The 13,514-nt window shown below is 52.1% G+C and overlaps 1 protein-coding gene across 2 annotated transcripts in view; it reads right to left on the reverse strand.

Annotated features, from left to right (window-relative positions):
• The window catches only part of MTMR14 (myotubularin related protein 14), a 29,822-nt gene extending 16,363 nt beyond the window's left edge, over positions 1 to 13,459 (reverse strand). For both annotated transcript variants that reach the window (XM_027467349.3, XM_027467348.3), the window contains exons 1-11: positions 13,031 to 13,459; positions 12,789 to 12,937; positions 8,833 to 8,941; positions 7,768 to 7,843; positions 7,087 to 7,147; positions 6,414 to 6,536; positions 5,831 to 5,904; positions 3,310 to 3,380; positions 3,110 to 3,184; positions 1,057 to 1,123; positions 4 to 89 (exon numbers count right to left, since the gene is read on the reverse strand). In XM_027467349.3, coding sequence (XP_027323150.3) covers positions 4 to 89; positions 1,057 to 1,123; positions 3,110 to 3,184; positions 3,310 to 3,380; positions 5,831 to 5,904; positions 6,414 to 6,536; positions 7,087 to 7,147; positions 7,768 to 7,843; positions 8,833 to 8,941; positions 12,789 to 12,937; positions 13,031 to 13,153 — 1,014 coding nt within the window. In that variant the 5' untranslated portion in view covers positions 13,154 to 13,459. The remainder of the gene's footprint in view (positions 1 to 3; positions 90 to 1,056; positions 1,124 to 3,109; positions 3,185 to 3,309; positions 3,381 to 5,830; positions 5,905 to 6,413; positions 6,537 to 7,086; positions 7,148 to 7,767; positions 7,844 to 8,832; positions 8,942 to 12,788; positions 12,938 to 13,030) is intronic.
• Positions 13,460 to 13,514: the final 55 nt, after the last annotated feature.

Genomic DNA, 13,514 nt, shown 5'->3' on the forward strand with positions numbered 1-13,514 from the left:
CACAGCCCACAAGGAGAGGCGCAATAAGGAGATGAAGAGAGGAGTTCGATCCCAGCCGGATATACAGTGCACCAGCAGCCCGCTGTCGTCTGTTACAGGTGGGAGTGGGAAGGAGAAGGAAACAAAAAGATGTTGTAACAAGAGCAGTGACTTTTCTTTAAGGCATAGCTGCAGTGACAAACTATTCTCCATCTCCCCAGCCTGGGCTCAACAACAGAGCTGAGCCACCAAGCCAGAACATTTTGTCTTGAATATGGCAGCCCACAAATTGCTCAGAGTGTCCTGGGCTGTCAGCAGCCCCGGCTGATGTGCTGTCCTGGTTCTGACAGCTGCTCAGGACATGAAGTCACTGGGTATGAGCATCATTTTGCTGCCCAAAGCATACACCCCTCCAGTTGCAGCCCATTATCACACTCCATCCCCACAACAGAAATAAACCTGCTCCAACTGACCACTTTCTCTCAGTCTCACCAACCTTCCCACTGATACAACGTGGTCAGAGGCACACAGGGAACCAAACGGCTGCGCTCTCCAGAACATTTGCAGCGTGTCCCAGTGTAACTGCAGGAGAGTCTGCAGTTTGCTGGGTGGGCAGAGCCAGCCATGGCTCCACCTATCCAACACAGCTGGTATAAAGTCACTGTGGCTAGGAACAGGATGCCAACAAAGGGCAATGTACCTCCTTCAGGGGGTGGCTGTGATGATAAAGGATGTGAGAATCCAGGTCAGGGGGACAAAACACAGCAAATAAGAGAGTCAACAAGGAAAGGAAAAACCTTCTCTTTAGTTTCAAACCAGTAAAACCTTTGGTAAAGTTTTCAGACCTCCTTCCATCTCTGTAAGAGGGAGGTTTCAAGGGATCAGCAAGTCCCCCTTTTAAGAGGGGAGCTGGAGCCCTGAGACTCTAGGACCATCACCCTGTTCTGAAGAGAGAGAAGTGAAGCTCTCCATAAAGAGGCTCTTCTGCACTGGGAACTGATCCACAGCCACACTATCAGCTTCTAGGGAAAGCAACTGCTCCAGTTGTACTACTAGGAGGCAAGGAGTTTGCCTTACCATCACTATTGATGATAGAGATCAGCAGCTTCAGGTAGTTCTGCGTCTGCTGCACGAGGTCCCAGCTCTGTGCCAAAAGAGGAAAGTTGATGGTAAGCAAGAGGCTGCTTTGCAGTTCCATTTGCTATGCTCTTGGTTTCTCTATCCAGAGAAATGATTCCACAGCCGTGTGTTACAGTGACAGGCTTTCCTCTTGGTCCTCTAACCACTCCCCACATCCTCTGAGAAAAGCCCTCTGTGACAAGAGGCCAGGCAGGAAAAAATATTAAAAAACAACAGGCCATGGCTACTGCCTGCCTGGCTGGCACAGAACCTGCTGCCTGCAGCCCCAAAGCCCACGCTCGGAGGGACTGAAGCGAGCTGGCAAACACCTGCGGAGCCCTGACCCAGTTCTGCAGCCCCCCACACGCGTGCGCTTCACCAAGTGGCTCAGCAGCCACGGTGCAGCTGCGGACGTGATGCAAGGAGCAGGACGGGACGGGCAGGCCAAGGTCAGCAGCCCGTCCCCAAAACTTGAGCATTTTTGGTGCAAGTGACCCCTGCGGGCTGCCCACAGCCCCACTGCAGGCTCGCTTGTGCTGATGCCAGAAGGAATCATCCCGTCCTGTTTCTCTCTCTACACCACACACCAGGAATTTTAAGTTGCCCCATATACAGCTCGAAGCTTGCGCTTGGCAACAGCTCTGCCCAATAAAGCACCTAATCTAAGGGTGACAGTTCATCATTCCTTTGGCAGCCTGTTCCAAGACAAATCCTCAAAAATAACATTCAAGACTGCTTTCCTCATTTGTATGCCTGATTTCAGACTTCAGATACTGCTTCCTGTGCAGCTTTTCCTCCCTAGACCGAAGGGTGCTTTAGAAGCAGTATTTTCATAGAATTATAGAATATCCGAGTTGGAAGGGACCCACAAGGATCAGAGTCCAACTCCTGGGTCCCCAAATGACCACTCCAAAAAAATAAAATCAGATCACGTGTCTGAGAGCGTTGTCCAAACACTCCTCAAACTCTGGCAGGCTCGGTGCTGTGAACATACTTACACATTAATCAAGTCAACCCCCAAAATACCCTGTGATTAGCTGAACAGACTGAGAACTTCAGCTTTAAGCACAGCACCTTCTCCAGTCCTCAGATCACTTCTGCATCTATTTTCTTACACGCTCTTCAATTATTAATAACCTTTTCAAAATACTGGCTGCTCAGTACTTTAGTGAACAAGTTTCTAGTCATAAACAAACCGTGGTCCCTGTAGGCCTGCGCTTCAACACTGCGAGCTGCTTTTCCGTGACTCTGCTTGTGCTGGCACTGGCATTATTTTCGTCACTGACAAACAAGCACCGGCCGAGGACTTGGAGCTCTGCTAGTTCTGAGCTGCTTCCAGCCACAGGGCGCAGGAGCACAACACGCTCCAGCATGGCCAATCCTACCAAAACCTGGAAGGACTGGCAGATCCACCATGTGAAATGGTACGCACTAATTAGTGCAAGACAATGGGAGAAGCAAGGTAAACCTCGGGCAAACCTAAGAGTTCAATCATCATTGGTGATGCTGTCACAGTAAGGGGCAATGCAGATGCGGTCAGTTCTGATTTTCTCCTTTCCTGTAACAGGATAAACTAAGAAGCTGCCTAGTTATGTGGCTGCTGCTCATGAAAGGGAGGGCTGACCCCTCTCAAGGCTCTCCCTAGCCAAGGAATTCTGTCCAGCAGCCCCGTGCCTGACTAACACTGCAAACAAGTAACACTGCTTGCAGTTTCCTGGCACGTTCCTCACCTTTAATAGCGACGTCTCTCCCTAATGGATTGCTAGCTTTATGCAAGCTACAGAAACAGATTTGATGTTATAGTCGGCTGCCTTGGGACACACCAATCCACAGAGTTTTTGGTAGAGGATTTCCACTGCTATTCTGAACAATCAAGTCTGCAGCTTCACTCCCACTGGGATGGTATGAAGTGAACCAGATTACTGCAACAGCAACGAGTCAGCTTTCAAATCTTTAATGATCCTTCCTGATTGAATCTCTGACCTCCTAGAGAGATGCCTACTTTGCTCACCTGGTACTCGCTCCAATCAATATTCAGAGATTGGGTCAGAGAGGCTGGGATACTTAGTGGGGCATCTACATAATCCTGGAAGTAGAAACCAACAAGAACAAAAAACCATAATTGGTTAGAGAAAAAGCATGATTTGAAAGCCATGAGTTTCAAAAAACAAAGCTTAAGCGCAGTAAAGCCCCCAGCTTCCCATTTTATACCTGTTTCCAGTTAAATATGAGACCTTCAGCTGTGTAATCCCGGTCTTTGTACTCCTTAAAAAATTCACAGCCTGCAAGACATGAGATAATGAACAACTGTTCAGCCAACTGATATCTAACAGCCGAAGGGCCCTGCGGGACTGAAAGTGCTGGCAGCCCTGGGCTCCAGAGCACCAAACCAATCAAAAGTGTTGCCTGTGGGAAGTGAAGAGCAGTAATCAGTACAGCGTGCAGCATGGCCTCCCAGCAGCAACAACCCAGAGCACTCAGCAGTGAAAACACTCACACGGCAGACAAAGAGCAAACTCCAAAGGCACAGCGAACGTGAAGTCTGAGGGACTGGTTTTATCCTCTCAAACAACAGGTTTCACCAAAGACCTGTGCCTTGCAGGGCCGCTGACTTTTGCGCAGATCTGAGGAGTCAGCCTGGCATCCTGAGTGAGAAGGAACCAGCAAAAAGAGATGTTGGTGGAGCCTGGGGAAAGCCAGGTTTCACAGGGCGTCTGCTGCAGGTAACAAGAAAGGGCTCTGTCAGAGGCAACTGTGGTTTCTCTCACATTTAAGTCTCCCCTTTGGAACACCACAATTGCCCTATTTGAAGCAAGCAGGTATAAAACCACTTCCAAGGTTGCCCCCAAGCCCTCCCCTCCTGAAGTTTCTCCCCCATGGCTCCTGTTTCTTCTCAAACAACTATCTGAAGTCTCTGCTGCAAGCTGCAGTCACTTAGTCACAGCTGAGCAGCACCATTAGCACTGCAGCTGCCTGCAGGCTACATGAAACACCTCTCCTGAGGTATGGTGTGTGCCACAGAAGCTTCACAGCACCCACGTCACCAGGACACCCCTGTGCCAGGCACTGCATACACAAGCTTCGATCCCTGCTCCACAAGTCACAAACAACTTCAATGGTGAAAAAAATCTATGGGGACGGACAGGGCTAGTCCTAGAGAACACACAGCCAGGAAGCAATCTGTCAGTTGAGATTTAACTCCAATTAAACACTGGCTTAAAGCAAAGAACAAGGGATTATAGCAGCAAGCATTGGCACCCACAAATGCCAACTACCAGTCAGAAGGAAAGGAGGGCTTCTGAACCAGAAAGTGCAAAAGCTTCCGCAGATAACCCATTTTAACCCAAGTCTTTCACCCTAGACAGTCGTGTCTGGACACTGCTTCATTCACCTAAGACAACAGGATCTCAGAATAACTTTAGAGACAAATTACAAGATGGAAATTCTTTCGGTGCAAACCTGGGAACGCTGATAAGAACCTATCAGTCACTATGTTTTGCCAGTCACTAGAGGGGCTGCTGATCCTTAGATGTGCACGCCTCAGATTTACCAGAATGATAGCATTCCCCTTTGGAGCAGCACTGCTACAATCAGGTAACATCTGCAGGGAGTTTGCAGTGTGATAAGATTTACCTCTAGGATGGCAGTGAAGAGCTGCCAAGAGACAGCAAATGTCCCAGGTGGCAGAAGAGGAAGGAGCATCACTGAGTACTGCACACTGTACAGATCCCCACACAGTAAGAATGCTACAACTTAACCCACTTCTTCCTCATTCTTTACAAACGCTACAAAGACCCATGCACACTGTCTTTCCCATGGTCTATGTGTGGCAAGACAAACGGCAGCAACATGCACCTGTGGCACGTGCTACAGAATGCTCTTATTTCTCACAGCCCTTCGCAATCTGCAAGGAAACCTCCATGGAAATCTTAAGGTAGCTTGTCAGAACTGGCACTAATTACTGGGTAAGAAAAGTTACGCCTTTTTTTCCCCCCTACACACACCTTAGGGGGCAACAACCAGTACTCAAGGAAAAGTCTGAGTGCAGATCACCCATGACCACTTTGTCCCTGTCCTCTTTTCTTTGTACACAAGGGAAAAAGAAGAGTCCTTTCTGGAAGCCAGACCTCGAACACGGCAGCCTCACACCCAATCATGTTACTGAGCCCAGCAGCAGCCAGGCAGCAATGCTCAGCTCATCTTCAGCAAGTGACCCAGCGGTGGTTGCTAGGCACAGGAACTGATAAAGGCAGGGAGATGGACTGAAGTGCTTCGCATCTCAGCTGCACGCCGTGGGTTAGCGGCTCTGCCTAGCACTGAGAACGTATCACAGCATCCTCTGGAAGCAGCAGGAGCAGGAAATGCTCCTAAGAACTGTGGGGTTATATACAGCCTGCTTTGTAGCAGGTAGCCCTTTGGAGTCACAGGGCTGTCAACAGCCATCGTAACCCCAGTCCCACCATGGGGACGTTTTCTCTGTGCCTGAATTCATCATGACTGCTGAGAAATTCTTGCTGCCACCTCAGAGTGCCTGATGCCAACTCACAGCACCAGAATATCCAGATCTGTTGCACTGCTCAGTCTAAAAGAGCTTCTCTCCTGAGGGAGCATAGGTAACGTGAAGCAAGCCACAGCCATTGCACCACACACACACACACACACGTAGTTCCCAGTCCCCAGCAGCAGATTGTCACCTGTCCCTTGGGAGTCCCTCTGGACATCAGTCCTGTACCTGGGTATGGGATGGAGAGAAGTGTGAAATCAGCATAACGTTGAGCTTTGTCCACCTTCTCAGAAGACGTCACACTGCACAGGACAAGAGGAAAACAGCAGACATTTGTACAGTTTTTTCCATGGAGACACCGGCATCCAAAAAGCCTCCTGTCGCATTTCCCCGCATAATGACTCGACTCAGGAATGGGCAGAGGCAGAACTTATGCAACGCATCCAGATTAACAGGTATAGCCCTAAAATATGAAAGCTTTCCTCTGAGAGGAACGTCAGGAGAAGCAACCTGCTCCTATACGCAAGTGGAAGGCTCCCCTTTCTGAAAAGGGGATTGCCCCATCACTTCAAGCTCTACAGAGAAAACCTACTCATACTGCAGAAGACAGATGAAAGCGATTATTTTGCCCTCTGATACAGCTTTCTCTGATGTGAAAGCGTGGGGATTCTCTCTACAGCACTGCCTGATGATCCTTCTGTAGGACCAGTCCAGCGACTGCTCCCAGGATGCATGCCCAGTACCAATTCCCACGTCAGGGCTGCTACCTGCAACTCAAAGCCTGCAGAAAAACGAAGGAACCCAGACTCACTTCAAGCCAAACTTCACCTTCTTGTTTTCCACCATCAGATCACAGATGTAGCGGACAGAAAGGTAACGGAGCAGCTTGATGTCGTGTCCTCTGACCTTGTCGAACAGCTGGGAGTCTGCGTTTCTGCAACACAGAACAAGGCAAAGCCAGATCAGCGTGGAAGGCTGACTATGTCACCTGCACAATACTGCCACAGCTCTTCCTGAACTGCTTCTTGCCAGAAGCCCCACAGTATGAGCCTCATCTCCACAGCTCAGAGTCAGACTCTGCAATGAACTGATAGGCAAAATTAGTGCTAAGGGTCCCCTCTCCATACCTCACTCTGTTCTGCAACAAGCACATTAAATTGCAGAGTATTTTCCCCAGCCTACAGATCTACTTTTTTAGTGAATCACACACTTCAGTGTAATTCAAGTAGCCTTTTAATGGCTTTGTATCATCCCGTCTCTGTCCCTTCCCTCTGGCAACAGATTAGCAGGCGTCAGTTACGCTGGCTTCAGCCAGCCACCAGTATTCAAGACTCTTTCAAAAATCAAGGAAAGTAAGACCCCAAGCTCGGCGACAACCTCAAGCCTGTACCTGAAGCCCAGATTAGGGAAGAGCAGAACTGAATGGCTGAGTGAGTCAGCTTTGGTCCAACTCTCTTTTCCTCATCTCAGTGATTGATACAAACCTAAGTGCAGAATCCTCCTCTGAAATGTCTTCTGCATCTGCCCAGGCATCATCAGAACCCCCTGCAAGAAAGGCATTAAAAATGAAACTTGTGTAAACCTACACAATCCCTATTTCTACAGACATACACGTGCCTGAAAACGCTATGGTTTGGCACCTGTTCTCTGCATATAGGCTCTCTCAGTAATCCTCCACATTTCCTCTCCTCCTGAAGAGCCCGGTTTCTAACAGAACCCACCCTTCCCCTGTTGTTGCCAAGCTCCAGGTCCTATCCTATAGGCACCCAGTACCCTCCTGAGTTGTTCTCCCTGGAGCCCAGTATATCACACCATCAGGAGGATTTGATTCCCAATGACTAGCCAGCAATAGCGAGGTCTTACTTACTCCCACCCCGCAGTATTTGGAAATCAGTACCCCGAATCCTTCAGGCTGCCCTACTTGTCTACACGCTTCCCATTATTCACTCTTCAGCCCCAAGCTCTTTTGCTGCTACTTCCTGCACTATGAGGCGTGGTAGACTGCTTGGGAATAGACGCCAGATTTTAGGTTTAGCCCTATCATTCAGGGCCTGATACAGGGAGGTCCAGGACACTTCTGCACCTTCTCTCAGGAGAAGACTCTGTCACATCCCAGTGCTGAGCAGCCCAAGCAGGCAGCCAGCAGCAGACAGCTCCTCACTCACCTGAGAAGATATAGTTGTAACCAGTGCGCCCGTAGAGCTCTCCCCAGCCAGCCAGCGTTGCTGATCTGCAAATATGCTGGAGGAAGATTTTATTATCAACCACACAGAGTCCGAGAGGCTTCCCCATACCCAGTTTCTGGCCCACGTGCTGCCCCGTTACAGCCACCCCCACAGCCCTCACCCAGGGCAAGTTCTCTGAACACATCAGACTGCCAAATGTCTTTATCTGTAGCTAGTTTTTATACCACTTTTTAATTTCCACTTCTCCGATGCACTAATGCAGTCAATTTCTGCTAAATTGGCACTATCTATCCTCCGATAATACTCTGCTTCAGCCTTATCTTCCACACTCCTGTTGATAAGACTGGGGACGGTCCCAGTGCCCCCCCAGGCAGTTTACTCCTGCAGAAGGTCAGCAGGTTCAGCCCAGGACGGCTTCACTCAAGCCAGATTAAAATCATCACGGGTATGATACTGCTATTCATGCAGCGTTTCTGAATTGAACTAGGAAAACTGAATTAAGCTACTTAAATGCTAAATGAAACTACTCCTACAGGGCTTCAGAACAGCTAAAGCAATCCACATAAAAATGAATCCAATTTCGCTCTCTTATACATTCCCTTGCAGACAAGCCCACGCGTTCTTAAGACCGTTTATGCAATCTTGCCTCCCCAGGGAACATACAAGGGGAACTTCTTTTTAGGGATAAAAGTTATTCAAAGGGAGCTTGCTACTGGGAAGGGGCACAGCAAAAACAGCTGTCTTTCCCCTCTCAAAAAACAAGTAACTTTGGTTCTTCAGAAGGAACACATATGGACAAAACCTCCGATCTTTGGGGTGGTGCTCAGGACGGGTGGGATAGAATAGCCTGAAGTCCCCACAGCTGATTTATATAGCCTGGACAGCAAATACTGCTTACTACTAGAGGCTGCCTGCCCGTGCCTAAGAATAGCTTTTTACAGCATGAGGAAAGGTGACAACCAGCCGAAGATGTGGCTGCACAGTTCAAGTGTCACGGAGAAAGGTCATTTTCTAAGTTAAGCCAGGTAGCCCGCAAAGCTTTACCTTTCCCTTGTACAGAATGACCGGGCAAACAAATCGTCCTCTGCACCTCGCCATCTTACTCCGGTTGATGAGGTCCTGCAGCTTGCCGACCTGCACAGTGCTCTCCAGCCTGTGGGACAGAGATTCAGTTCAGTGCTCAGAGCATCTTCCCACGTCTTCCAGCACCCCGGGCTGTAATCCCCATCCCTTGGGCTCAGAAGCCAGCTCTGAACTCAGCAAGCAAGGGGTTGTTTCTTTCAGAATTGTTTGCACAACACGTGTGGACACTTCCCTGCCTTCTCTGTGTTTTGAGAGACCAGCTCAGGAGCAGCAACGTGCTGGCACTACGAGCACGGTCTGCTTCAGGCACACGTGTGGCTTATTGGCGAAGGACGGCCACAGTAAGCCAGTGTCTGCAAAAATTGAGTCTGCTTTCCTCTCCACCACCCTTCTGTCAAAAAGAAGCTCAGCACTAGTGACTATCAGCAGGAATTTTGCAAGCAAAAATAAATAAAATAGAAAATTAAAGCCTGAAAACTTGACGAACCTTAGTTCTGGTCACATGCATCGCCGGACAGTTAGCCAGCTCCCTGTAAACTGCCTGGTGGGTTGCAGAGGGGAGTTAGATTCATGTCAGCTGCATCTGAACAACTGCATTTTATGTTCTTCGGGTTAAAGTAAAACAGAAACGTGTTTTGGAAACACATTTTGGAAGCAACTTACTGCTGTAATTTTTCCAAGTACCAGCCTAAACTTGACAGGAATCCAAGCTGCCACCTGCACTGACCGTACCTCCCGAAGGGCTGCGTACCTCAGAGGAGGACTGGAGCTCCCACAAGGAGCTCTAGAAGTGCCCAGACCGACAAAACAGAAGCCAGATGAAGTCCAGTCACAGAGAAGTGCACGATCAGGCACTCGGAGATGATTAACAAGAATTTCCAGTCGGCCCTTTCCAGCAGCAGAGCTCAGCACGAGCACTGAGATGAACCCATTGATCTCTGGATGCCCGTAAGTTATCGACCTACCAAGTCTTACAAAAGGGACAAATACGATCGTGGGAAGCTCTCCAGCGGGACTGAAACGTAGCAGCATTGCTGTGCAGGGCACCCAGGAGACCCACACGTGCGCGGGGAGGCACAGAAGCCTCCAGGGATGGCCAGGGGACAGTGTGGGGCAACAGAACCTGCCGCGGCTTGAGCGGCTCAGCAAGTGGAGATTAAGTGAGGACACAGCAATACGGGCACTCAGGTGTGTACAAGGACTAGCAACAGAGAGGGAGAAGGGCTTAAAGGCAAAGAATAATGCTAGGCTGGAGAGAAATTAATACCTGCATGCTAGAAATTAAAAGAAAGTTTCCAGGCTTCAGCATCAGTGAGAGCGTGGAGCAAGCTACCTACAGCAGGCGTTCAGCAAAGGATTAGAAAATCCTCATTAACGTGGAAACCGATAGGTTTGTGGGAAAGGTTACGGGAGGTGCTGCTGGTGGAAGCAGGGAGACAGCAGGAGTTCAAATCCCACATTTTTAAAACAATTTGATTCCCACAATTCATAGCTGAAGCTTTGTGTTTTTTTTCATGTGTTTCCCTACAGATGGAACAACTTCCTCCGGCTCCAAAAAGCTTTGACATTTTCCCGAATTTAAAGAGTAAGAAGCCAAGCTGGTTTTTAAACAGCACGGACACAGGGGCACCAGGAGCACAGCCGGGGCAGTGCCAGCACCGTACCTGTGCCAGGCAGCAGCACGCGACACCGTGTGCAGGCAACGGGCACAACCCGAGCTGCTTGTCCTCGGTGCTGCATGCAGCCAGGAGCTCTGCTCGGCAGGATTTCCCTGCTAGCACGCCCTCCTCAGAGAGCACGCCAGTAACACACGCTGCAGGAACATCATAAGGCTGCCTGGGACCAGGTGAAGAGAGGTGGAAGAACGCCATGCGCCTCAGCTCCTAATTCTCGGGATTTTTTAGAAGATACTGCCGGGCATCCTTACTCCTGTGTTAATTCTCTTGCTCCAAACCAGCCCCCCAACCCGGATTTCTCTTTTTAAAAGCAAGGGGAACATGCCCTGTAGGAGCACACAGCCAGGCGCCCTCTGCTACTTTCTGCAGCTCATTGTGAGCCAGCACCGAGCCAACGGGCACCCAGCTCCTGGGGCTGGTAGCCACAGACACACCGAATTCCTCCCACGCCTCCGCTGCCTTGATCTCAGAGCGCAGGCGGCCAAGCTGGAGGAACACCTCAGCAAGACCATTTTACCCCCTTCAAGCTGCCCAGACACCGAGTGAACAGGGCCAGGAAACCGAGCTGGGTTTCAAACAGCCAGTTTTTGCTAGTTCCCTACAGAAACAGCTGCACCAGCAAAACCGACGGGGTGGCAGTGCAGGGTTCACACGAGCTGGAACTGCTTCCAAAAAACGTGGCGCTCTCAGAGGTAAGAAGTGTCTCATGCACTTCAAGGAGCTCTTACTGGCTGAATAACAACATTACAAAGGTGAAAGGCAGCCCGAGACACCGGCTGCTAGAGGGACTGGCCCGTTCACTGGAAGAGGTTCTGGCGTTCTGCACCACAAGAAGCTCAACGTTCTCCGTATCGCTCGGATTTGTTTGGGATTGCAGAATTATTCCGCAGAATACCACGGTGCAACCAAAAGCTGGGTTCGTGGAGAAGGAATCGAGCAGCTTTTACTGAGGCTACTGCCCAGAAATCAGAAGGAACGGGGTGGTGGAGGGCAGCCTGCTGCCGGGACTCTCTGGGACAAGAAATCAAGACTTGAAAACGAATTGATATTTGAAGTGGTGACTGTCACTGCTGGCTTGCAGAGTCTCAGGAGAGAGCAGGACCCTGAACGCGAGCACACTTGTTGGGGTTACTCTGCCTAAGTGACTGCTGCTCTTGCGAGAACAGGGAAAAAGAGAAGTGTTTGCTTTCTCTTCCCTAAAGACCCTGCTGGCTGCGTTTCCAGCTGCTGACTTCTCCTTCCCTCCTTTCTGCAGCGAGGGGTTTCATTTCTTCTCATCGGATCTAACCCGGCCCCAAGCAGAAATGCCCTCACCTGACAGCCAGCTGGGGCTGTTTTCCTGACCCCACCACCTCCAGCACCCACAGCAGGCACCAGCTGATGGATTCCTTCAGCAGGAACCCGTCACTGCCGCGGTGGGAATGTGGCAACCCCCAGCCTTTGAGCACCCTGCTCTTGTCACAGCCAGAGTTAAAACCCCAGAATTGCATTACATTTTGTTGGAACAGGGGGGAAAAAAAAAAAAAAGGGCTGTTTTTACAGCCATGGGGAGCTGATAGCGCTCAGCCACGAGTGTAAACACCGCGGTTCTGAGCTTCGGGGTCGAAGTCCAGAAATGTGATCGCTTCGACCATGCTGCGCTGCGAGGAGCCTCCCTGCTGGTTACTGAAGCCGAGTGCCACGGCTCATGGTGCGGGCACAGAACAGTGCTGAGGTTGTGTCCGTCTGTCTGTCCTGTCCCTGTGGGGATCCCACCCCGAGACCCTGTCCATGCTAAGGTCTCTCTAACCATAGCCCTTCTAACGAGACCACGGGTGCTTGAAGAAGACCGGGCGAGCACCCCACAGCCCTGAGCCCGTCCACAAGCTCTTTGCGTGTCCGGGACAGGGAAATCACGGTGCCCCACGGAGCCAGCAGGGTGCTGGGACCTGCACAGGCCAGCGGGGCAGGGCTGGGGCACCCCACTCCCCCTGACTCCCCGAGCCGAACCCACGTTGTGAGGCACCCCACGGCGAGCAGGGAGCCGGGCAGGGCGCTGCAATTCCCGGGGAGCACCTCTAATTACCGGCAACCCCACAGAACCCAGCGGGACCTCCGGGGGGGGAACAAACCACGAAGCCATCCCCGTGCGGGACACCCCAGCGGGGCTCACAGGAGCAGCGGGACAGGGACGGGGACAGGGAAAAGGAACCGGGACAGGGACCGGGTGTGTGTGTGTGGGGGGGGGTTCCGGGGCCTTACGGTTCACGGGGTGCGGCGGCGGCGTCTCTCTCGAGCAGGACGATGTGCCGCGGGTAGTGGGCGCACACCTCGCCGTGCGCGTTGGGGATGACGCTGTAGCGGTAATCCCGGCCGAACAGCTCCAGGCAGCGCCGCTCGATCCGCTCCACCTGCGGGCAGCTCCCGTCAGGGCCCGCACCGGGGCCTGGTGCGTCCCCCGGTAACCCCCCCCCCCCCCTCTCGGTAACCCCCCCCCAGCTCACCTTGGCGGCAGCCCCGCCGCCGTCCTTAGCCCGGTACTGTGCTCGGGAGAACTCCAGCAGCAGCTCGGCCAGGCCGCGGTCCCCGGAGCCCGCCGGGGGGGGGCAGCCGCGGGCCGCCGCCATCTCAGCGCCGCCGCCGCCGCCGCCCCATGGCGCCGCTTCCGCCCGCCCCGCGCCGCCGCCGCCGCCGACTTCCGCCCGGCCCCGCCCAAGCGGGCGTCGAGCCTCTTCCGCCAGGAGATGACGTCATCGCCGGGCGCCGTTAGCAACGGGCGTCGAGCTCTGAGGGGAGGGAGAAGGGGAGGGGGGGGGGAGCTCCGTGCCCGGTGCCCGCTCCGGGCTTGTCAGGACCCCCCCGGGCCTTCCCCGCGGCACCGCGGGGCGTGAGGCCGAGCGGGGCCTCACAAACCGTGACGGGGCCTGACGAACCCGGCCGGGACCTCACGAACCCTGCCGAGTGTTCCCGAGCCCTGCCGAGTGTTTC

The sequence above is a fragment of the Anas platyrhynchos genome, chromosome 13, assembly GCF_047663525.1.
Source record: "Anas platyrhynchos isolate ZD024472 breed Pekin duck chromosome 13, IASCAAS_PekinDuck_T2T, whole genome shotgun sequence".
In the NCBI taxonomy this organism is placed as follows: domain Eukaryota; kingdom Metazoa; phylum Chordata; class Aves; order Anseriformes; family Anatidae; genus Anas; species Anas platyrhynchos.